This window comes from Sorex fumeus, unplaced genomic scaffold, assembly GCF_029834395.1.
Source record: "Sorex fumeus unplaced genomic scaffold, SorFum_2.1 ptg000048l, whole genome shotgun sequence".
Taxonomy (NCBI): Eukaryota; Metazoa; Chordata; class Mammalia; order Eulipotyphla; family Soricidae; genus Sorex; species Sorex fumeus.
In genome coordinates this window covers 14384443-14409220 of record NW_026606105.1, presented here as the reverse complement: position 1 = coordinate 14409220, position 24778 = coordinate 14384443, and the positions used below count along the sequence as shown (strand labels likewise).

Sequence of the window (24778 nt, the reverse complement as noted above, 5' to 3'; positions counted from 1 at the left end):
GACCAGGTATGACCCTCCTTCCACCAAAAAGAGATAGGGATTACAGCCTTATAAGGGTTATTTGCGAGGATGAACTGAGATCATCAAAGCGAAGTGCCTAGCACAACAGACGATTTTAAAATGTAACTATTTAGCTACTACAATGATGATGATAATAACTGAATTATCAAGATATTCCAAATTAAGCTGATGTGCTCATGGAGCAGGCTCAAATTACTAACTTCAACGATGACTGAAAAAAAATACACACCATTTTGGAGATGCTTGAAAGTTATAAATTAATTTCTTAGACATAACTTTATTGTGTAAGATTAAGAAGTCAAGAATTCGTTCACTGAGCTACTATGTGAGATGCAAAAAAAATATGAAACAAAACAAAACAACAGAAATTTTGGGCTGGGGAGATAGTGCAAGGGTTAAGGAGCTTGCCTTGCATACCACTAACTTCAAGTCAAATATATACAGTTCCATGAGCACTGCCCGAGGTCAGTCCTAAGTACAGAGCCTTGAGCAGCCCCCTGAGCACAATGGCTGTGGCCCAAACACCCCTCCCTTCCCCAAATACATAAATTTTTGCCTTCTACTAGTTTAAAGATCAATGCAGATAATGATTTTCCATAAATAGATATAAAGCATTGTAGAGTACTCAGGGATTTGAGAAAGGCTTCTCCAAACATTCAAGAATCATCCTCTTTATTTTAGGGCTGGGAAGACAGCAGGAGGACAAGTTTTGCAAGTAGGAGGCCAGAGTGTGATCCCTAGCACCACACCAGGAGGAGTCCCAGAACATCGCCAGGTATAGCCCCAAAATCAAAAACCAAAAAAGGAAAAAGGAAAAAAAAAAACAACAAAACTCTTCTCTTTGAAAGTGGCCCAAAATCGAGACTCTCCAAGTCTCTTCCATCTGCCACCATAAATTACTATTCAAAATTTTCTCTGTGAGATCCCACACCTAAATATGACACCTCTAGTGTTCTTAAATTATAAAAGCATATTTTTCGTTTGTCTTTGTTCTTTGATAAGCTAACATTTGCAGTAAAATGAGTACGAGGAAAACACTTGCCAAATGGGATCAACTTGCCCAGCTGCCAAATCTCCCCAGTTAAAATGAAAAGTAGGACTGAGAACTGTCTTTCTCAGAATGGGGGGGGGCAGATTCCCCTTCCTGGAGGGAGGTCCATAAACCTCCACCCACATCTGAGGTTCCAGGACATATAAACAGCCCGACTCCACAGCTCATGGCTGCACCTCCAAATTTCACAGTGCCATCAGCCTAGTAGGAGCAGAGCAAACTTGATGGGTGTCTTGTGTAGAACTCCACCCACCTCAATGAATTAAAACAATAGCACTGAAGGCTCAACTAGCACCAACCAGCTAAATAAATCCTCAGAAAATGACTTTAGTAACACCACTGTGAGATACAAGATTGATCACAAATGGCCTTTTAATGTTCTATGTTTTGATAATTGCATTTGCCATTTTCTTGTAATTAACAGTATGAAGTAAATTTCTTTGCTTCTGCTAAGGTGCATTGGAGAGTGGGTGGGAAACTGAGAACATTGGTGGAGGGAAGGGTCTACCTGTGGAGGTGGGATTGTTGTTGGAAAACTGAATGCCTGAAACAACTGTATTATGAACAACTTTGCAAAGCGTGGTGTTTAAATAAAATAAATAAATAAATAAATAAATGAACCTTGTCAAATGACCGTGACTTCTCTGTAAAGAACAGCTTTGGAATAGTGGTTCTGAGGATGAAACATTATAGTAGATCACGCCTCACTAATTGGTAAAATACAGAACATGATCTCAGATCCCCATTGAACTAGCCAATATAAATGATCCTATTTATTTGGGGAATAGAGAGTTGGCTAAAATAGAAGACAATAAAGAGTTGGCTAAAATAGATCCAAGAAGCAAACCAAAATGCCTTTACAGAATTGAAGGTTCTTCAAATGGCTCCATGGATTCTGGGTCATGGTGTTCAAAGGAAGTTGCGTCAAGTCAATGAAAATGCATAGTTCAAGCAGTAAGACTGAGTCATCAAGAAGTTAAAGGCACAAAATTAATGTGTCTGTTAATCTAGTTGAGGAAACGGTGAGCTGATAGTAGAGATCTCCCTTGGGTGATTCTATAGAAGGGTTCTTGATGATCCCTCTCCCTTAAACACAAGCATCCAACATATTTCATCATCCTCTTTGTTTCAAAGAGGAAATATCCTCTTTTAAAAAAAAGGGCTACAGGGAGACCAGATGATTCCACAACCTAGAATATAATCTTACAAGAATCTTACGAGTTTCTTCTTACTCTATGTCTTTCTGTTTTCACCACTTAGATATCTTCTAACACAAAGTGTGATGAAAGCTACTAATAGAAATGATCTGGTGATTGATTCTATCACTGTCACTGCAATGCAAGAGAAATCCCCTTTTGGAATCTTTTACATTAAGCCCAGAAATTGCTTTCATCATTTGGGGTCAGAGTGTCTCTCAGAAATTCCTGGATGAAACCCTATTGCATCAAATTCAACTTACGGTCATCAGAAAAGGCAGAAACAAGCAAAACCAGGAACTTAAAGAAATCGGTAGAGGATATCAAGAAGTTAGAAACTACAATAATTTTATGTTTATTAGTATTATTGAGTACAAAAATGGAAAGTAAGCAGGTCTTCCTGAATGGTCACTCTCTGTATTTGTTACGCTCTCTGAACGTAATGAGAATGTTACGTTCTCATTTTCTAAGAGAATTTTACACATTAACCTGCCTCCTCCCCCAATGATTCAGAAAGGAAGGAAAAGAACAGAGTTCTAGCCCCACTTTAGAGAGAACCAAACGCTTCTAGAGATTAGGTAAACTGTCAAAAAATGAGAGAACAAATCTATATGATGAATGTGTGTGTGTGTGTGTGTGTGTGTGTGTGTGTGTGTGTGTGTGTGTGTTGGGGAGGAGGGCGCACATATCTCTTCAAGTTAGTTTTCTGATTTTCTTCAGAAAAATGCCCAGAAGTAGAATTTCTGGATCACAGGGCATTGTTTTTCTTGTTTTGAGGCACCTCCAAACTGTTTTCCATAATGGCTGTGTCAATTAATTCTCACCAACCATGCCCGAGGGTTCCCTTTCCTCTGCATTCCTTGCCAACAATTATAATTTCTTATCTTTTTGATAATAGTCTTGTTCGCAGGTGTGAGGTTCAGCTGACTCTCCTCGCTGGTCTATCTCTGGCACTCTACCAGGGCCTGACAGGTATCCAGGAATTAAGCAGAGAGCTACTGAATGAATGAGAAAATGGACCTCCCAGGTCACAGCACACTCGGACCAGTGACAGAGAGGCAGGTGATCATAGCTAACTAAGAAGGAAGAGACTGAATGGGATGCTTCTTATTTTACCTGCTTTTAAATTAGAAGTCCTAATCTCTGTAAATCATATTAGGGGAACAGTCTCAGTTAAAGGGAGGAAGAAGCTTTGTAACCTCAGTCTATGAAGAAAATTCTTCTAGAGAGGTCTACTTTTAAGAACAGGAGTTCTAGGAGGTGCTCAAACCCCCCTTCTTAAATCACTGCCGCCTCCTCTCTCACCCTTAGTTCCCTCTTTAGCGTCTTGGTCAAATTAAATTCTAGGCACATGTGGTACATTTAGTCAGTGTGGGCCTAGAATTTATTTGAACAACATCTAGAACTAGACACAAAGGACTCCTCCTCATCACCATTCTTATATCTTACTCTTCAGCCCTTGTCCACCACTTCTGAGACATCCTTAGCCATAAAGGCACTGAAACAGTTCACAAAGATAATCTATCCTTTAAGACACTCCCATTTCTAAGAATGCCTCAAGGCTAAGTACTGTTTTCAAGAGTTCAGCATGAAATTCAAGGAGCTGGAGAGATAGTATGGTGGGTAGGGTGTTTGCCTTGCATGTAGCTGCCCCGGGTTCGATTTCAATCCCTGTCATCTCATATGGTCCCCTGAGCACTTCCAGGAGTAATCCCTGAGTGCTGAGTCAGGAGTAAACCATGAACAACACCGGGTGTGGCCCCAACAGAAACAAAAAAACGAAACTCTGCTGTCTATTACGGAGGCAATGAAGTTTCTAAACATAAAAGGAAATATATTTGTGTGGTTGTGGGAGACCAAGATGCATCCACAAATCATAATGTACATCTACCCCCAAACTTCCAAAGTAGAAGCAACACAGAATAATCTCTTTGGCTTCTTCATGACATGGCTACGTTTTAACTTGGAAAAAAACAGTTAAGAGGTCTAATGTATTGATTTTTAAATAAACCCCTGGGAAAGTTGCAGATGTGGGAAGAGAATCAATGATAAGAAATAGTCATACCCTTTCCTCCAGTCTAGCCAGCTGCTCTTTGTAGAAAGCATCCTGCTTCTTTATCATTCGATCTCTCTCTTCCAGCTGCTTAGCCTAAAAAAAGAAGTGAAGAATATACTATATCAAGAAAAAGCAGCAACAGCAAAGTAAAAGTCAAGTATAAATCACATTAGAAACAAGTATACAAAACTGAGGATTGTGCAATCTACTAGGTCTCTGCCACAGAAGAGTATTAATAAGATGATGATTGCTGTATTTAAATGGAAAGAATGAGTCGACATTGTATTTTTTTTTTCAACCGAGACAGCTGTGTCCTACTTTGTCCAGAAATATTTGGGGGATGTCAGAATACAACACAGACAATTTTATTTAACTTCTCTTTCGAAGAGCAATTTCAAAGATTAATATAGTGTACCATAAAAATTTGAATTTATTTTGGGCACAAGACACAAGGCTATTAACCTGCTTTCTTGAACGTCAACAAAATGACATTTGGTGCATAAACTGAGAATTCTTAAATTACCACGCCAAATCCTGAACAAAAGTGCATGTGTTGATGGAATTTTTTTTATTAAATAAATGTCTTTATGGAATGGGGTAGGAAATGACTGTGATTCTAACTGAAATATTCTGAAAAATAATAACTGGCAGAGGGGTAACATAGGGGTCAAACATCTGCCATGCATGCAACCCCACCCAGATTTGAATCTTGGTAGTGCATTTCCCCTGAATACCACCAGGACTAACCCCAAAATGCAGAGCAAGGTATAGACCCTGAGGATCTCTTGGCTTATCTCAAATCCCCTTTGCAGATAACAATGAATACAACTACTCAAAGTACTTTAAAGTCCTGGTTGTTCTACTTTTAATATGCAAGACATGTTTTTTATGACGTGTTTTGAAAAGTAAAATATTTTGATTCAATGATAAAAATCAAATTTGGAATTCGTTTTTGAAAACAATGAATGATAAAGATAGTTATTTAAGTTTTTCCAAGATTAGAATTTTTTTTTTTCAAAAAAAATCATTTCTCAGGCTATTGCTTGCATCTTCATCATTATGTTCAAGTGTGCTGTGTCTCTGAATAGAACAGATCACCCAAATTAGAAATTCTTTACATATTTTCTATTCTGCCAGTGCTGAATGGATACCTGGATGAGAACATTTAAATAAATGAATCATGTTATGTTTTGGCATTCCCATTCATACATCCTGTATACCATATATTTTAAAATTAATTTTATTTAACACGGGTTTGTATACATACTAATTTATATTTATTTTCGGTTTGGGGGCCATACCGGGCTATGCTCAGAGCTTACTCTTGGCTCTGTGTCAGAGATTATATCTAGCGGTGCTTGGGGAACCATTTTTGTGCCAAGGATGGAATCAGGGTTGCCTATACACAAGGCAAGTGCCTATCCTGCTGTATGATCTCTCAGCAACTAACACTGGTTTATGAGTGCAAATGTACATGTTTTTACATTTAAAGGTGTAAGGCTATCACCCTGCCTGCCTCTCCCCCCTTCTGTTTATATATCTTTTTTTTTAGAGTGAGATGATCAATATTCACTACTTAACCATATTAAGGTTACTGTTCACTGGCCATCTACTTGGTTTAATCAAACTGTGTTCAAAGACAACACATTTTGAGATGATGATTTTGCTACTTACTTTCTCTTCAATGTCCTGCAGCATGTAAAAAGCCAAAGAAATATTTAATTATATGCATTAAATTAAGTTTTATTCCTCATGTGAAAGAGATCTGATGGATAACATCAACATTTCAAAAGGCAAAGCAAAGAAAGAAATGGGGGTAGGGTGGGTCGAGGTGGGTGGAGGGAGATGAGAAGGACTTAAGCTAACACAGGACAATGTGAAATGGTCCTGTGCCACAACAGTATGAATGAAAGATTTCAATGAAAAGTACATACTGTTCAAAAGCCTATGAATAAATGAAGACAAATACATTATTAGTATTGGATAAAAATTATTCATGTGCAAGCACACAGCCTACAGCTCCTTGACTCAACACAGAAAAACATATTTTTCACTGGGAGTTACATAAAAGAAAAAGTGAATGGAGAATGAATTTGACAAAGTTGTGTCATAAATGTGCACTGAAATATGGTCTAGAGAGAAAAGACCTACCGATGTTAAACACACAGATACACACACAGACACACACACTATATATATGTGTGCACATATATATATATGTATACATATATATAAATTAAAGAAACACTGGAGATATCAGGACCTTCATAAAATAAACATAGCAAATCATGTAAATAATAAAATGACAAAAGAGGAAAAGAAATCCAACATGTGAATATGTACATCAATGTTATTAATATACAAAGCAGTTTTTAAAAAGCTGTCTACATCACCTAAAAAAAATCTGAAATAAAAACATTAAAATGACAGCAATACAAATAATAAACACATGGGGAGGGGAGGACCCAACACTGTAAAAACCAGGGAATGAAAATTAAAATAATGATTGTTCCGTTATTCATCAAACTTTCAATAATATATAATGATATTGGCAAGGATCGGGAAATAAGGCTCTTTAAAACTCCTGTCAGGTCAGACTGTAAGTTGATGTAATCATTTCTAAAATTAGTTCAACCAAAAAGTCTTAAAAATACTCTACTTTGAGGACATAAACAATGGCTCATATATGAACTGTTTTGTTCTAAATGTTCTATAAGGAAGTCATTACTTCTATAAGCAGAAAATTAATTTGGCAATTGTATAATATACAAACAGGTTTGAGATACAGACAATTTCACAGAAAAAAAAACCAGTCCAATGGTTAAATAGAAAAATACTCAAATTATCCTGTTTTTTTAAAAAAAGGGAAAAAGTACAAGTAGAAAAGACAGCTTAATCTCTTTCTAGAAAAAAAAAAGAGAACAGAACCATATGCATTGAACATAAGCAAAGCTTACAGTGTACTGGTGTCTTGTAGATGGTTTCTAGTTATTTTTGCTTCATATTTACCTAGTTAAAAACACCATTCTCTGCAGTTAAGGGAAAAGTAGGAAATTTATCTAGGTGATTGATCTAGTCCATTTCTTAATTATGGTGGTGGTTAAACAATTGCATATATTTGTCAAAACTCTTAGAGCTATATATCACAAAGAATGAAATTAACCGTATAAATTTTGTAAGTGAATACAAATTAGGTATGCTGAGATTTATGGAAGCAACTCTATTTGAATATATAGATGTTCATGTGTATATATCTTAACTCGTTAATCTGCTTATCACTTGGCCAATTTTACTTCTAGGAATTAAGGAAAGTACACAAGAATTTGTAGTGAGAAAATGCAGTCAGCATGATTTAAGCAACGAAAGCAACTACACAGTGGGAATGGCACAGGTTTGTGGGAATAAGGCAGGCCCAACACTGACTCCTGACCACAGACTGGTAATGAAAATAGCTGTTCGCTCAAAATAATCACAAGCGGTAAGAACCACAAAAAATAGTATTTTATTGGTTTTTTTTTTCATTTGTTTTTGCTTTTTGGGTCACACCCTGAGATGCTCAGGCGTTATTCCTGGCTCTGCACTCAGGAATCACTCCTGGCAGTGCTTGGGGGACCATACTGGATGCTGAGAATTGAACCTGGGTTGGCCACATGCAGGGCAAATGCCCTTCCTGCTGTGTTATTGCTCCAGTCCCCCCAAATAATATTTTAATAGAGTAATTCCTTTAAAAAAAAAAAGTGTGTGCATGCATGCGTGCATGTGTGTAAGGCTGGGTGGGGGGGGGGGGGGCAGGGAGACAGATCATTAAATAGCACATATAGTAAGTTACTAATTTCGGTGAACAGAAAAGAAAAGGGTGGGAGGGGATAGGAGAGGTTGAGTGTCTGGTTAAATAAATAGAGAAAAAAGGCAAAGTATACTAAGATGCTAACCGTGAATACAATATAGAGAGTGAGATACTTTTCTTACTTAGACTATTCCCTATTTCTCAATTTTTTTGGTAATGAGCAGTTATTACTTATCATCAGAAAAAATATTTTCAAACATTAATATCACATATATTTTACCCTTTACTATGAGATGAAAACATAACACAATATGAAAGCTAAAAAGAGTGAACTCTTAAATAATTATACTAACTACCACAAATTTTGTTTTAACAATTTGAACAGATATTTATAGTATGAAAATTATTTTACCTACTAAATCCTTAATGTATCAGCACTTGATTCTCTCTCCTGTTCAATGTATAACATTACCTACCATGGTTCTTAAAACACCTGCGCTGAATAATGTTTCTTCTGTTCACATATAATCGCACAGTGTGATTTTTTTTTTCAAATGGAAAGAAAATGTAATGGATATACTATTAGGGCTACTTAGGAAACACTAAAAAAATTCAATACACCAAGTATATTGCTTGAGCCTACTGAGAAATTCACCAGGCAACAAATTTAATTTTGAGTAGCTGATATATGGAAATGTCCTTGATTCACTTTTCTAAGATGCAATCCTTGAAAAATTTTAAAACAACATGCCCAGAGGTCAGATCCACACAAGAAGGCAGAAAACTATTTCCAAAAAAAAAATGAAAACACCCAACTACTGGCTACTATCACACTTCTTCCCCTGGACCGCCAGTGGGATCGATATTTTGAGATCTACTGAGAATAACAAAGCAAGAAACATGGCCACAACACTTTAATGGCACATTGCTTTGAAACAGTTAATGTGATGCTGGGAGGGTAAGTCACACATATGAATCCTGAAACTTAAATAAGTCTGGAATACATTGACTAAGCTAATAGCTGTCCAGGATGGAGCGTCACACTCAACTTAAGGAAAGGCAGGGAACCAAGCGCGAGGAAATAAATAAAACTTCTGTGTATTAACTAACAGATACAGGATTATTGCATATGAATAAATAAAAACGCATCAGAGAGGATGAATATGATAAAATTCATTTCTGAGGAAGGGCATAAATGATAGAAAATGTTTGCCATCATCTGTTTGTTGTGCCTCCTATGACAGGAATTTCTGTTCTAATTAGTTTCCAGCGCGTGTTAGATTTAGGATAACGTGACTGGGCTAGAAAACGTGACAGCAAGTGCTTAAGTGGATCATTATGGAAAACTGAGCATCCCCCATGCGAGAGAAATGGAGAAAAGAAGAGGGGCGAGTTTTCTTCAAGAAACGCCACACCTAAACCGGCTGATGTTTTTAAACTCCATGTGAGTAGCAGGGGACAAAAAGAAATGTACATGCAGTTAGGTGTGTAAGGAACCTGACCTACTCTAGCAGGGACTTAAAGCTGCTTACAAATGAGAAATCGAATTAGGCCAACAGAGAACTTGGAGTATGAGGATGACCTACTGTGCCGCGAGGAGATTTACCTTCGAAAACTTTTTCTTAGATACATCGCTGTAGCCAAAACGTTTGGGCATTGTAATCCTGTGCTCTCAAGCTTGGTGGCTCTGAAAGCAGAGATCTGACAGAGTGCCCAGCGTTAGAACCCAGTGACATCACAATCACTGAGCTCCAAGGCTGCAAATACTGAGACTTCATAACTGGGCAAGTGAAGGAAGAATCGCATACCATGGGAGAGCTACATCTCTCAGATGCTTGTGCTAAAGAGGTCCAGGTAGAAACAGGTGTTTGCCAAATTTCCACATGACGATACTATGAAGCTGGGAATAACTTGGCTGGAGCTGACAACATTTATTACCTAACACTGGCTTCTCCTTGCTCCTCCCTCAGGGAGCTTAGGTCTATGGAGTTACTCCCACAACAGCGCTCCCGAAGCATACTCAATTCCATGAGGCACTAATAATAAGCCTTTACTGCTTTTCTCTTTCCTTTATTTTTTCTTTTAACCTGGTTTAGCAATGGCCTTTTTTTGTGTAGACACAGGAAGACAGTCCATGCTCTGCATTTGTAACATGGGAGTTAATTGACTCAAAATGATATTTACTACTGGTCATCACACTTACCTGACATTCTCAGTTGCCCTTACTTACTAATACCCCAAAAGAAGGGTCCCAGCCAGGAACAAAGATGGACCCAGAGCAAGTTGCAAGCTATCCTAGCATTGAAAAAGGACAAGCTAAGTGCCATAAGAAGTAAGAACACAGTCATGGAACAAACTTTGTCATGACCCAAAAAGAAGTAACTGAATAAGGACCATACTGGGGTTAGGAAAGACTAACCTGGCCTGAGGACTGTAGTCTGGGATATATAGCAAGATGTCCCCAGGAAGAGCCAAGCTTTAAGCTTAATATTATTCTCTTACTGTGTTCATACAAAATGACTAGAAATATTAGTAGCACTCTAGCACTGTCCTCCCGCTGTTCATTTATTTTTCTTGAGTGGGCACCAGCAATGGCTCACAACAAATTGTGAGACTTGCTGTTATGTTTCTGGTATATCGAATATGTCACAGGGAGTTTGCCAGGCGTTGCCATTCTGGCAAGCTAATGAGAGTATCTTGCCGGCATGGCAAAGCCTGGCACACTACCCCGTTGTTATGACGCTGGAGTCATATGTATATTCACTCTCTTTATGATTTCTATATAACTATGCTGTAAGGAGGGAGAGGGGGGTAAGAGATCTAACTGGGGAGGAAAATAACAACATTGTAATAGGGGAAGGAGAAATAATTACGCTGCTTGGGGGGAGATCTAACTATGCTGGGGAAGAAATAACTACGCTTAAGAGAGAAGCAAGAGAATGAAGCTGTAAGAAAGGAGAAGCAGAAGAGATAGAAATAAATGGTCCCTGATTAACAACCAGTCTTGAGCCCTGTTCCTCCATTCCCCATTCCCTATCATTTGACTGTCCATCGCAGTGAGGGGGCCAGAGGAATGGTTCTTGGCCACTGAACACACGCGTCCTGCTTGCCCACACCTTTTTGAAACTCACAATTCTCAAAAAGGAAATTCCTATAGTCACATTTCCTGTTATTCAAAATCTTATGAGAAGCTTGAAACACATATACTATAAACTGGGAAAGACAAAATCATCAGCAATGGATTTTATCTATTGTAGGGGGAAAAAAGCTATCTATTCACTTATCCAACTATTTAGTAACTCATAAGCATATAAGGGAAATCAGCTTTATTCCTTATCAGAGCTACATAGGAGGAACAATACATAGGAATATGATAAAGTTTAGATGGACATAATCCAACAAAGGGAATTGAAATATCCCAGTGGGGCTAAACCATAAACTTCCAAAGTCAATACTACAATTAGAAGCTGTACAAGATGACACTGTGAATATCAATTAGCTGTAAATAGAAGCCATGTATTCAATTAGGTAAATACTACATTCATTATAAATGAGAAATTACAGAGGGATCATCTATCAAGTAGCTTTAACAAAGAATTGTATTCAAAACACTTCTCTGGCCACATCAGAAAGTGACATTCAAAAAGGTAACTCATCTAGGCACACATAAGTGACAGTCAGTCCATGGTCAACCATAGCATGTGCTTTGAAAACTACTCAGAGGCACAAGCTGCAAGCAAACTATCCTTGCGTCCACTAGACACTTTTGTGTGCTGACCAAGAAATGAAATAACAAACCATTCTTACTATGGTTTTTGTATACTGTGTCCAGGATTTAGTCAAATCTGTTCGTTTGCCTTTGTTTTATCCTTCCAAGAACAACTTCAAGGACCATGGAATGCAATTTAGTTTTTTTTTTCCCCATTGTGACAACAAACTGGAAACAGCCACCTGAATGGTCTCTGCTACTCCAGGGCTCATCTGCTTTTTCTCTGGAGAAAAGAGAGCAAAGGCAAAAATAAGTGGTTTCTGAAATTAAAAGTAGGGCCAATCATGAATGAAGATAGAAAGTAGTAGTGTATAGTGGCTGCTGGAAATGAGATTTTATTAGTGAAAACGGTTCATTAACTTGCATGAAAAATATTAGCTATAGAGTCTGATTTGTACAATAAAAACTATCCACAAGATATAAGGGCTGGCAAATACTATAAAAGATGCAATGACATTGGCGAGATAGCAGGCTAGAGAAACTGGTGGGGTTAATTTCCAGATTCTGTTCTTACAATGGGGCAGTAACAACTCAACTCAGAAATTTCAACTTCCTGCTTGTCCTTCTACATTTCTGTATCAGGCAATTGGTTTCACACAGAGAACTTCAACTCCTCAGACTTCTGACATTTGGGGCCAGATAATTCTTTGTGTGGGAGCTGTCCTCTGATCCGTGGAATGTTCAGTGGTACCAAGGATGCCAAGAGCCCCACACCCTGATCTATGCCAAAGGAAAATGTTTCTAGACTTTGTCAGAAGGAGGTAAAACTGCTCGCCTATAGAGAAGCACAGGTTAGAGAGGATTGATGCTTCTCGCAGGCAAAAGCAAAACAACTGCAGTGCCTTAGGTGAAACGTTCCTGGAAAGAAAGCCATCCAGAAAGAACAGGGACCGGGGACTTGGTGGAATTTTACAGAGCAGCGTTTTATGAATCATTTTGCACCTGCTTGCTAATGTATTTCTGTTCAATAAATGCCTTTCTGTGCTAAAGAGTCAGCCTGGAGAGTGGTTGGCATTGTAACCTGGTAGTAAGGCAAAGACTCAACAAACAAAAACAGCCTCAGGACTGACTCAGGTAGGCATGAGTCACCCAAACACAGAGATGCTTTTTTATATGTAAAGTCGCGGCCCCTTGAGGGAATTGGAAATTTCCATTCACTCATTTTTTTGAACTATATAGAAGAAGCATAAAACATCAGCTCTGGCTTTCCCATCACTCCCGAGAGAAACAATCAATGCTCTTGTCACATGCATGACTTGGAATGGCTCTGATGGCTGTTGAACATGGGCAGAACTGAGAGTCAGATGACACGAACTGGTCCTGGTTGTTGAACATTTGCTGTGCTCCGGCAGGGGCAACAACGCCAGACCTGTTATTAAATTTTTCATACATCCTTTCTGAGAACAGGTGTCTCGGGATTCCAGTAGAATGTACTAAGCTCATGTTACTAAGTAACAATATTTCCATGTGAAATTGCTGCACTAAGGGTGCTGAGACATGCCCCCATTCTCAGCTAAGTGTCACCCATCCCAAACTCTTCTATTTGAAAAAAGAGAATACTCATCACAGTACCCAGCTCAAAAGAAATAGCAAATAAACGCGGAGTCAAAAGTGAGATGAACTTTATTTCAGGGATTCATAATTCTCGAAGAAACCGTTCTCTACTGATTCCAGCTTTAACAATCACAAGTTTCTGTAGACATACATGCCGGTAGACTAGTCAAGTCTTAAAAGAAAGCCCATACTGCCCCCAAAGTCAGTGCTTTTTGAGGCTTCCTCAAAAGGAACTGAGCTCCAGAATGATAACAAGGGCTCTACGTCACGGAGTCATTACTAAGCTTAAGGATAAGAGTGATAACCAATACAGGGGAAAAGAGCTATTCGGGGCTGTATTTAATAAAACTGTCTTTTTATTACATAGCGATTACATAGACTGGAAACACGAAGCTTTTGTTATTAAATTTAGCTGCAGAACTGATTGGTGTTAGAAACCACTGGATTCTGCCCTGACATGGCAGAGCAAAACCATCCCGACTCTGGAGTCCAACAGACATGGCACCAAACAGAAGGGTGAACCAAGCACCTGAAATTACGTGGCTGGAGGGGCAATTATACACCGACTCTATCTTCACAGTCCCTACTACGGAGAACAATACCTCCATTTCCAGGCACTTGTACACCATTTTGTTTTACCAGGGGCAATTAAAAATCTCAGAAGCACTCCAGCACAGCAATGCTAGTTACACTGTCCTTTCCATGCCGCGGTATTCGGTGTCACTGATCTGACAAATTGGACAACACAGAGACAATTACTGCACCACTTCGGGATTACTTTTCTTTGTAGTCACTTGTGTTTTTCAATTTCAATTTGGATTTAATTTTCTCAGTCTCGGGACCATTGGTCAGAGTCCATTCCTTCTCTTGCAATCTACATCACATGCAGAGTTTTGAAGAAAAAAAAAAAGGAAACAAACCAAAAAACAACAACAGAAAAAAAGAGATGATCAAACATTTTTTTAAATAGGTAGAGTAGCACCGAGTTTCCTGGTTGACTAAGAGAATTCTTGAAGTTCAGGGAGGGAAGGAGATTCTGAAAGTCTGCCTCTCAATAGCTGTACAGTTGTCCTGATATTCCTGATCTTTACTACTTATTATTATTTTTTTAAATTGGAGGGCCACACCCTAAACTTCTAACTCCTTGGCAGTGTTCAGGGGTTACTACTGGTTCCACACAATCAGGGATAAAACCCTGGAGGGTTGGGGGACCATATGGGCTGCTACGGATAATGGCTCCAGCCCAGATCTTATTTTAGTTTCAAGTGTTTAACTTTAAGATAAGACAACCCCAAGCTGACTTAAATCAACAGTTTCCAGGCTACTTTATTTCAAGCAACTTCTAAGGATTTCCTGCAAAAGTCAAGGCAGAAGAGTCAAAAGATATCCAACTGTTCAATATCCAGTCGGTTCTGGCCCTCTGGAATGCAGGAGCTGAGACAGAATCAGAATCACCAAGACCTGTAAGGAGGACTGAATTCCAGTCTAGAGAGAGGCAGAGGAGGTAGGGAGTACTTTAGAACCCACTGATAGTCTGAGGCCGATAATGGGAGAGAAGGAAGGAGATGCTAGTGAAGCTCACAGCAAACGTGGGCATGGTACTAGGGAGACTCCGAGCTAAAGAGCAACTCTGGGACGGGAGCAAGGGCCATTTCTGGTACTGCTGCCTACACCCTCAGTCTGGAGAGAGCCTGGCCCAGGAGGGAATACTGCAGTGAACTCTAAAGTGCAAGGTTGTCAGCAAATTACATCTGGGGCGGCAGGTTCTCCTGAAAGGAGAGAGTGCAGGGTCCACTCCCGCATCTGTCATGCGGTTGGATCTGCCACAGAACCAACCAAAGAGCAGCTGCTAGCGTGGAGCAGGTCTTGTATTCCCTCTTCAAAAAGAAGCTAAGCCAGCAAACTGAGAGTGAGGGGGTTACACCTGTGCGCATCTATCTACTTCCTCGGGACCTTTGCTGTCTCCAGCCTGGCACAGGACATCCAACTGGGCCTCTCAACACAATTTGCTCCAGAAATGCTGTGTAGCAGTAAAAAAAAAAAAAAAAAAAAAAAAAAAAGAAGAAAAAACAACAACCAAACAGGAGCCACACAATTAAAGCCTTAATTCCAGTCTGGCTGCTAATCTGTGAGCTGGGAGCAGCGTCCCTAAGCTTTGGGGAAGGCGGGGAGGAGGGGTGATGTTTTTCTTCTTTGTAAATGGAGGGAACGGGTTGTCTGCGTTTAATGCTCTGTATTGCATTAACCGCCAACATTTCTACTGTTCGTTTTGAATCCACTCAATAGGCAGGGTCAGAGGACATTCATCAAGGCCTGTGTTCTCCTGCCAAGCGGCTAGGAGGCTACCTGGCCACATTCAACACCATTCACACACAGCCACGTGGCTGTGGCATGAGCCCGCCAGGACTGGCAGCAGGAGTGGGGGTTTGCCAGTACGAGGAAAACCTGGGTTTTTCCAGGGTGTTTCCTGTGAGGGAAAGAGGAAGAAAGTGGGGGAGAGGAAAGATGGGGAGAGAAGAAGATGGAGAGAGAGAGAGAGAGAGAGAGAGAGAGAGAGAGAGAGAGAGAGAGAGAGAGAAAGCAAGCATGCGCACTTCCTCAAACTAGTTCAACTAATGGCTGCCATATGAATTACACCAGTGCGTGTTTTTACCATGGAATGATGGAACCCACTGAATAGCTGGGGATCCTCAACAAGCAAGATTGGCAGAGAAACTTTCTCAGGCACATGGAGCAGAGGCCATTCAACTGCTCAGGTTGCAGGACAGTGAGAGGCAGGCAGATGACAGCATGTCTATCTATCCCCCTTACATCCTCTTGAGGGAACAACATCACCACTCCAGCGAGGTCAATTCTAGAGTTTCAAGCTACACGTGGACCACATTTACCAAGACTTCAGTGAAAACCTGCATTTCATGTTGCGCACAGTTAATGAAATCCTCACCCATCCAACAGTTGAAGAAGAACAAGGAGGGCTGGACTCTGGGAGAGAACTAGGAACGAAAGGCAATCTTTGCCTTGCAGGCTGAATTGACGGTTTGTTCATTTTTGTCTGAAGGCTTGCTGAGGTGGAATTGACCAAGGAAATTCACATGCTGCCTTTATTTGATTAATTTCTTTATTGATTTTTTGGTCCACCCCTGGCTCTGCTCAGAGGCTATTCCTGGCTCCGTGCTCAGGAGTGACCCTTGGAGGGGCTCAAGGGACCATATGCGGTCGAAATGCATTTCAGAAGGGAAATACATTTCACAACGGAAGAACAGAAGGAAGAGAACATGACCAAACACGGAAGTGCCTGGGTGGCAGGCCAAGGAGCACAGAGGACCAGATGCAAGTAAGTCGCTAGGGTTCCCAGATCCATCTGGGAGAAGAAGGAGGCTATTTTCTGCACAAGAGAGGCTGCACCAGACCTTTCAGACTCACTCCTAGAAGTGGGTTCACCCCCCTTTAGCTCTGTTCTCATCCTTACCTGTCCCTTTGACGTGGAGGACCATCATGACACTGAGAACTTGTGTCAGGATGGCCAGGAGCACCTGGCCAGCAGGAGGTCCCTTCTCTGGTATCACTGCTAAGAAACTAAAATCGAGCATAACCTAAATATCAACCTGACCTTTTATCCAATCTTTTACTACCTGAAGACTGCAAGGCCAGGTCAGAGAACCTCTGTTAAGCCCAGGACTATGGGTTCCCAAGCAGTGAAATCGACAGAGACACTAGCTCGATAATGCAAAACCAGTAGGAGTTTTATTTCAGTATACTGGGGTCAACTATCTCACCCACAGAGTGGTCTCTCTCTCTCTCTCTCTCTCTCTCTCTCTCTCTCTCTCTCTCTCTCTCTCTTTAAATTTTTATTAGTGAAACACCATGAGGCACAGTTGTAGACTTACAAATTTTTGTGCCTGGGTTTCAATTATACAAAGATCAAATACCCATCCCTCCACCAGTGCCCATTTCCCACCACCACGGGTCCTAGTATCCCTCCCACCGCCACCCCACCCCCCGCCTCTGTGGCAGGGCATTCTCTTTTGTTCTCTCTCTCCTTTTGGATGCTGTGATTTGCAAAAGAGGAATTGAGTGGCAATCATGTTCGGTCTATAGTCTACTTTCAGCATGCAAGTGGAGGCCCCAGGTTCAATCCCTGGCAGCACATGGTCCCCTGAGCATCCTAGAGAAAAGCACTGAGCACCACCAGGAAAGTAAGGAAGGGAGGGAGGAGAGAGGAAAGGAGGGAGAAAAGGGAGGTGGTAGGGGAGAGAACCACTCTGATTTGGTTTTATCTGCTGGGAAGTCAGAATATTACTATTTGACATGGTAAGCTACCTTCTTCACAGTTATAATTATCATCTTATATATCTATATTTAACTATCATGATTATATACAATCTTTCTGGTTTAAAAAAAAATCTTCCTGTGAGTATACTTCCATGCATCCATCATTTCATCAAATGCTAGAAAGCTCCTGGCAACTGCTTAGACTGAGGAGCTAAGTGATCAAATGTAGTCTGGAAAAATAAGAAGACGGTTCTTCCCTCCCTGCCCACAGGAGGGGCTGATCTCAGCCCAGACCACGACCCTCCACCCTCCCCACCCCCTGCCTCAGCCTCTTCAAACACATATAAGGACACTACAGATAAAATGATCTTAAAGACAACCTGTGAATGTCATCTTATGCCTTATTGATCAGCTACTGAAGATACTCAGACAAAAGGAGAGAGAATCATAGACATTTGAGGCAGGGCTGTATCTGAGACATCAAGGTCCTTAGATATTAAAGGTCACCTTTCTTGGGTCAGCCTTCCTTGCCAAAGGTCGCAGAGCTAGTTAGTCCTGAGTCAAGAACAGAATCCAGGATGCCATGCCTTGCATTTTAAAGCTGGCATGCTAAACGCAATCTCAGATCATCATTTTATAAACCAGGCTGGTGAATAAGGGAAAGAGAAGACTCCCTGATAAAAATTCTTCTGATTTTGAACAGAGCATCGCCAGTCTCCCATGCCAGCATGCACACCTATTGGCACGGATGTGTGAGTGTCAAAGCTGCACAGTAGCTGGGTGCTGTCTCCAAGCTGCTCAGAGGCGGTTCCCTTGCAGGGAACAGGTGCCCTCTGAGACAAGCACTGAGGAAGTGGACGGGGTTCTTTCAGACCATAAAGCAAAAGACTGGCATGACATAAACTCCTGGAAAATAGTCTGTAGGGGGACCAGCAAGAACAAGATGCATCATCAATTAGTAGCAAGAGAGACGCTGCTGAAAGCTCTGGTTTGGCCCTTTAAAAAACATAATTAGCCAGCTCTGCTACTTTTTTTTTTTTGAGTGCTCAGTGTTTTGAGATCCTTGCCATTTGTCACCTTGCACAGAATATTCGGGGCTACAGTAAAGAATTAATGCCTTTTTTCCCTAACTGAACTAAAAGACAGCCTGTTTGCTTTGAAAAATGGCTACCACCTGCTATTAATCTGAAACTGAAAACAAGCAATGTAATGACATTTAGTGAGTTAACACCCCCCTCCACCACTTTCCTGAAAGACGAGCTTAAGCAACATTTCATAATCTTTAAAAAAATTTTTTTTAAGTTCTAAGAAATATATTTCCATTTTACTAATAATAAACTGCAAATGACATGAAATTATTGAAACCCTGGGACCCTGTGGTGTGACAAGCCAGGTTTAAGTGCTGAAAGATTCCCTCCCCAAGTCCCCTTATCCTTTCCCTTTATTCCTTTTGTCTGGTGTCAGATGAATACAAGCGGTAATGATGGCATGATCAAGGAAGAACTAGCAACGGGCAGAAATAGGTGGAGAAAGACGGCTTGGCTGATCTCTGCAACCAGCCATCTTTTGTCCTGCTGCTACGTCGTCACCTGAGGTAGCCTGCATCCTCCAGAGATGAATGCCACACAGAACTGTTAATTGATCCATTCTACAAATAGTTCCTGCAACCCTTTGGAGAACTTTTCCAATTTGCTTGGTAGAATGACCTCGCCTCCAACTTACTCAGTTCCACTACGGCACAGAGCCCCCATCTAAGTGGCCTGAACAGTACCTGGCCATCCTTAAAGGGCTCTGGGACACTCTGAATGTGCCCCTTTGTGGCTTGGAAGAAATAAATCAAGGCCTATGACTAGGAGGGTTCAGATAAACACTAAAGTTATTTATCCATTTGAAGAGCAGAATAAACTTAATGCATCTTTTCATCTATTCCACATGCGCACTCCATGGGACTCCTTTGGGAAGACCCTCCAAACTCTGTGAGACTTGGGGGCTAATAAACAACTAGCTTATGGCGCATCACGCAATGACCATTAAGCCACGCTCCTGATACCCTGGTTTATACACAGAGTTCTGGAATTGCCAACAGTCCGTTCTATCTACCAATGCAATCCTTTGTGTTTTGGGAGAAGTGGAGGGCAGTGCCTACGTGCTACAAACAAGCTCTTACACAGCTGGACACACACACAGCATCAGGTAAGGCACTCGTCTTGCATGTGGCCGACCCTGGTTAGATCACTGGCATCAGAGTCGGGGAGCAGAGAGTTGCTGCGAGCAACACACGTACAGAGAGCAAGGAGGAGCCCCCAAGAAACCACCCTGTGTATGCTACTCCCTAATACAAATAATAAGCTGCCATAAGAAGGGATAATAGATGATACCGGCCATAAATGGCACAAGGAAAAGAAAGTGTTTGATCAGCTGGACGGGAACTTGAGAGCTGGATGAGGAGGATTTAGAGGAACAGAAAGAAAGTCAACGGGCGCCGTGTGAATGGGGACAGCAAGCAGAGGCCGAGAAGAGCAAAGGCAGGAGGTCTTCACGAGGACACAGCTGAAGAGGGAATTACAGTGAGAGGCCAGAAGCAAGTGGGAACTGGGCTGTAAGATTGAGCTTTGGCAAAGAGGTCTGGCCTGCATCCCGTAGGCAGTGGAGGAGGAGGGGAAGGGCAGCTTGAACAGTTTTGTGATGAAAACAATATTTCAGGAAGATTAATCTTGGTGCACAGGCTGGATTAGAGAGAGGGGAGAATGCCAGGGAACCCATTAAGGGCCAAGTGAAAGGGTCCAGGTGTGAGATAACGGGGCCTTGTGTTCTGAACAGCAGAGGTGCCCACATGCACTTTCTAAGTACCATCAAAAGTAAATGCACAAATTCTCGAGCAAGGACATGGCTCTGCCGAGTGCAAAGAACAAATCATGGCCCAGAACTCTGGGGACACGCACGTGAGCAAAGGCAAGGCTTCCTGCTAGCCCAGCCACCAGCATCTGCCCCCAGGATGAGCTACAGGGACTACGGAAGTGGGAGAGAGGCTTCTGACATGCCAGCTCCCTATACGAAACACAAGGGGCTAGTACCTGAGATGTGCCACCAGGAGACAGTTTGTCTCTTCGCTATTGGTTTGGGGGGCTGTGCGCAGCAGTGCGAGGGTCTCACTCCCGGCTCTGCGCTAAGCATCACCCCTAGTAAGGCTCAAGGAGTCACAGGCTAGGTCGGCTGAGTGCCACCCACTACACATACTATCTCTCCTGGCCCAAAAACAGGGATTGTTTTTTGTTTTTCTTTTGGGGAGAAAGACTTTGGGGTCACGACCTGGTGCTGCTCAGGGCTTACTCCTGGCTCTGTGTTCAGGGGTCAGTCCTGGTGGGCACACAGGGCCACATAGGGTGCTGGGGATGGAACCAGAGTCAGCTGTGGGCAAGGCAAATGCCCTACCCTCTGTACTATTGCTCTGGCCCCTACAATAGGTTTTTAAAAGAGTTATTCTGCTAGTACCTGGGAAAAGTGAACTGGGAAAGTCCCCCATATCTAGCTCCACACAAGAACTAATGTGTTTCCATTAAAATGTGCAAATATTCTACAATCATTTTTTTAAGTCCTTTGCCCTAGAGAGTAAATATGAAATCTCTCTACAACCAGATATTACCATTACAATAAACTGAAATCATGCCTTTCGGGGGAAAAATGGGTGGTTCTTGAGGTGATTATGCTACATGAAATAATAAAGTAAAAGACAATAACCAGATGGTTTTCCTCATACGTAGAATATAACAAAATTAAAACAAGAGAACTCCTAAAACCAACAAATCAATGCTAAGTGAAGGGAAAAGTGAGGGAAGGGTGGAAACAATGAGTACAGGCGTCCTTTTTTTATGGCGAGACTGGAAATTTGGTGGTAAGTGTGGAGAGTACATACACGTATAAAGATATCAAATTCCACAATATTGTAAATCAATGACAAAGAAATAATGGGTCAGAAATAGTTCATCCCTAAAAAGAAACCTTAAAAAGTAAAGGCAAATTTGCAGGCTGTGAACTCCATAAGGGGAGTATGTCTCTCGCCTGCTCCATGGCTGAAGCATACCAAATATATGCCAGAGACTTCACTGAGGCTTGGTGGGTGGATGGATCGATGAATGGGTGGACAGACAGACAGAGACAGACAGATGCAAGGACAGATGAGGGATTAAGATTTCCTCTGGAACAGACACAGAATGATTCCACTTATTTTAGGGATATTAAGGAAATTTAGTAGGGGGATTAACTACTGTTGTATGAAAAATAATGTCCCAAAACAATACATATAAACTATGAATAATGTTCAAACAAAGCCTGGCAAGCTCCCCATGGTGTAGTCAACACGACAAACAAAGTAACAATTGTCACAATGGAGGCGATAAGGGCCCGCTGGAGCAAATTGATGAACAACAGGAGGACAGTGACAGTGACAGTGACAATGTTCAAAAACAATAGTAACGAAGGGCAGAACAAGTGTTCCTTAGAAGGAGGCTTGTCACAGTGGGGGGAAGGGGACAGGACAGGGAAGAGACTGCTCTGACCATGAGAGGGGGAAGAGGTCACTCTGGATGAGAACTGGCTGCCGGAAGGAGGTAAAGTGATATACATGACACTTGTCTCGGGAGCAGCATCACAAACCTCTCTGCTTAAAAATTAAAAAGAAGAAAGCGCTTGCCAGAGAGGCAGGCTGGGGGGAGGAAGGAAACTGGGGACAGCAGTGGAGGGAAGTGGACACTGGTGAAGGAACTGGCATTGGAACACTGTACACCTGAAACTCAATTATGAGCAACTTTGTAACTTCATAATTCACAATAGTCAATAAATTCATTGAAAAAAAAAAGACTTCCTCTGGCTCCTTACAACTTCACTTTAAAAGTTCCTAACAGTCACAGGGAGGTTTGGTCAAATGCATCTTCCTATTGCTAGTCTTTATTATTATTTTATTTTGGTTTTTAGGTACCACCTAACGGTGCTCAGGATTCACTTTTGGAGGGCTCAAGGGACCATATAAGATGCAGGGGATCAAATTTGGATTGGAAAGCACCCAACCAACTGTGCCATCACTCCAGCCCACTCTCGCTAAACTCTCTCAGAATGATTGGGATTTCGAGGATGGAATTTTTTGGCATTTTCTCCATCTTTCTTACACCAAGATATAAATCTATGAATTCAGATGACCATTTCCTTTCTCTCAACCCTCCAACCACAGCCATTAAAAAAAATGGCTCCTCCATCATCTATGATGGGCCACACAATCCTGTTTCTCCAAATAATACCAGTACGTACGTCAACAAGGGAAAATATATTTTCCAACAGAACAAGGAAAAAACTTGATTGCTAAAATTGTTTAAAATTACAAATTTTTATTACAAAGAATGATTAGGATGCATCTGTAACAGAAATGCCCAAAATGTCCATGAAATATGAAAAGCCTTTCCTTCCCCAAACCACAATCATCAAATCTTCTTGACCACTAAGCCTGAGAGGAAGAGCAAAGGTCGGGTGAAACCCCCGCAAGCAGAGACTTGCCTGAATGTGTGGTGGGCAGAGCAGGGCCCAGAACCCAGACATACCCAGGTTAGTTGAATACACTAATTTAGAAACAAGGACAACAGCATCCCTGTTGAAGCTGAAACTGAGGAGAGCGATCAATTCATCAGTAGATGCTCCAAAATCTTAAGCTCACAAGTCCTGTGGAAGAGGAAAAGATTCCAGTAAGCCAGTTTCACAACCAACTTTCTAGAAGTCGGAGTCGGGAACAGGGTTTCCCTTGAGCAGATGAAGCCACGTTAGAGGACAGATGAAGGACGGACTACAGCGCCTAAGAAAGTGCCAGAACCCACCTGGTGCAGGCAGAGGCAAATTCCTCTCCCACTTTTCTTTCTTTGGGTTTTGTTTTCTTTCCTTTTGTTTTCTTCCAGCCTCTTTGTTACACTCTCTCCCTTCCAGAACTACCTTTTACTTCAAAGGAACTTTCCTTTCCTTTGTGCCTCCTTGTGCTTATCCTGACTCCTCCCCCTCCCCCCCCCTTTTTTTTTGCATCACACGTGGTGATGCACAGGAGTTACGCATGGCTCCTGCACTCAGGAATTACTCCTGGTGGTGCTTGGGGGACCAGATGGGATGCTGGGAATCGAACCCGGGTCAGCCCCATGCAAGGCAAACGCCCTACCTGCTGGGCTATTGCTCCAGCCCCATCCTGGCCCCTTTTTACTTGCCCTCCTTTCACTCTTGTCCATTGTGAGCTAAAATAACTGTGCTACATTGGAAGTGCTTCTGTTTCGAAGGACAGAAGGGTCAAGTAGAGTGTTTCATATTTCTAACTCTGAAAGTTCCAGAGCCTCAGCCCCAACCCCTCCAGGTCTGCTTTTCTGTTTTCCTTCAGCAATTTAGTAACACTATGAAAAGATTTTAAAAAAAAGAAAACCCCACCAAATTTCTCTGACTGATTTACCAAACGCATCCTTGGTTCTCTTTTTCTTCTCCTACGACTCCTACAACTGCCCACTCTTCACCTTTTAATGATTCCTCCAAATTTTAAATTTGGCGAGGAGAGGGAAATGAGGGAAGCTAAGGACACAATGGAATCAGCCCATGTGAAAGTGTGCTGCCGTGGGTAAGATACAAAACGCAAATGTTGCTCAGAAAGCAAAATGTTTTTCTCTGCTAAGTCAGAATTAGCACTGCCGGTCTGGAGTCTCATCCTGCAGAACTGACAGTTTTGGGAGAGCACCCCTGGGCTCCCCGACTGTCCCCTTCAGTTCAGCTCCCAGCAGCAGATGTCTTGTCTCTTGTCTACAGATTAGCTATTCTCCTATTGCCCTGTGATCCAACTAGATTCTACTTCTTACCCCAGTATTCCTGTATTTATACAGTATGGAAGCTCTTACTCCACTCTCCATTCTAAGCCAGTGACTGCGGTCTGGGCCTCCTATTTAAGGGCTCTTGGAGAGAATTAAAACTAACAATCAGTTGGATAGGATGGAAATCAACAGATGAAGCTCTTTCTACCTTAGCTCTGTATTTCCTCCTACATACTTTATTAACCCCTCCCCTA

The 24778-nt window shown here is 41.6% G+C and overlaps 1 protein-coding gene across 1 annotated transcript in view; it reads right to left on the bottom strand.

Moving 5' to 3' along the window:
• The window catches only part of CHCHD3 (coiled-coil-helix-coiled-coil-helix domain containing 3), a 313138-nt gene that overhangs the window by 113235 nt on the left and 175125 nt on the right, over positions 1 to 24778 (bottom strand). Inside the window, exon 5 of the mRNA XM_056123987.1 lies at positions 4334 to 4417. Within this exon, the coding sequence (XP_055979962.1) occupies positions 4334 to 4417 (84 nt within the window). The remainder of the gene's footprint in view (positions 1 to 4333; positions 4418 to 24778) is intronic.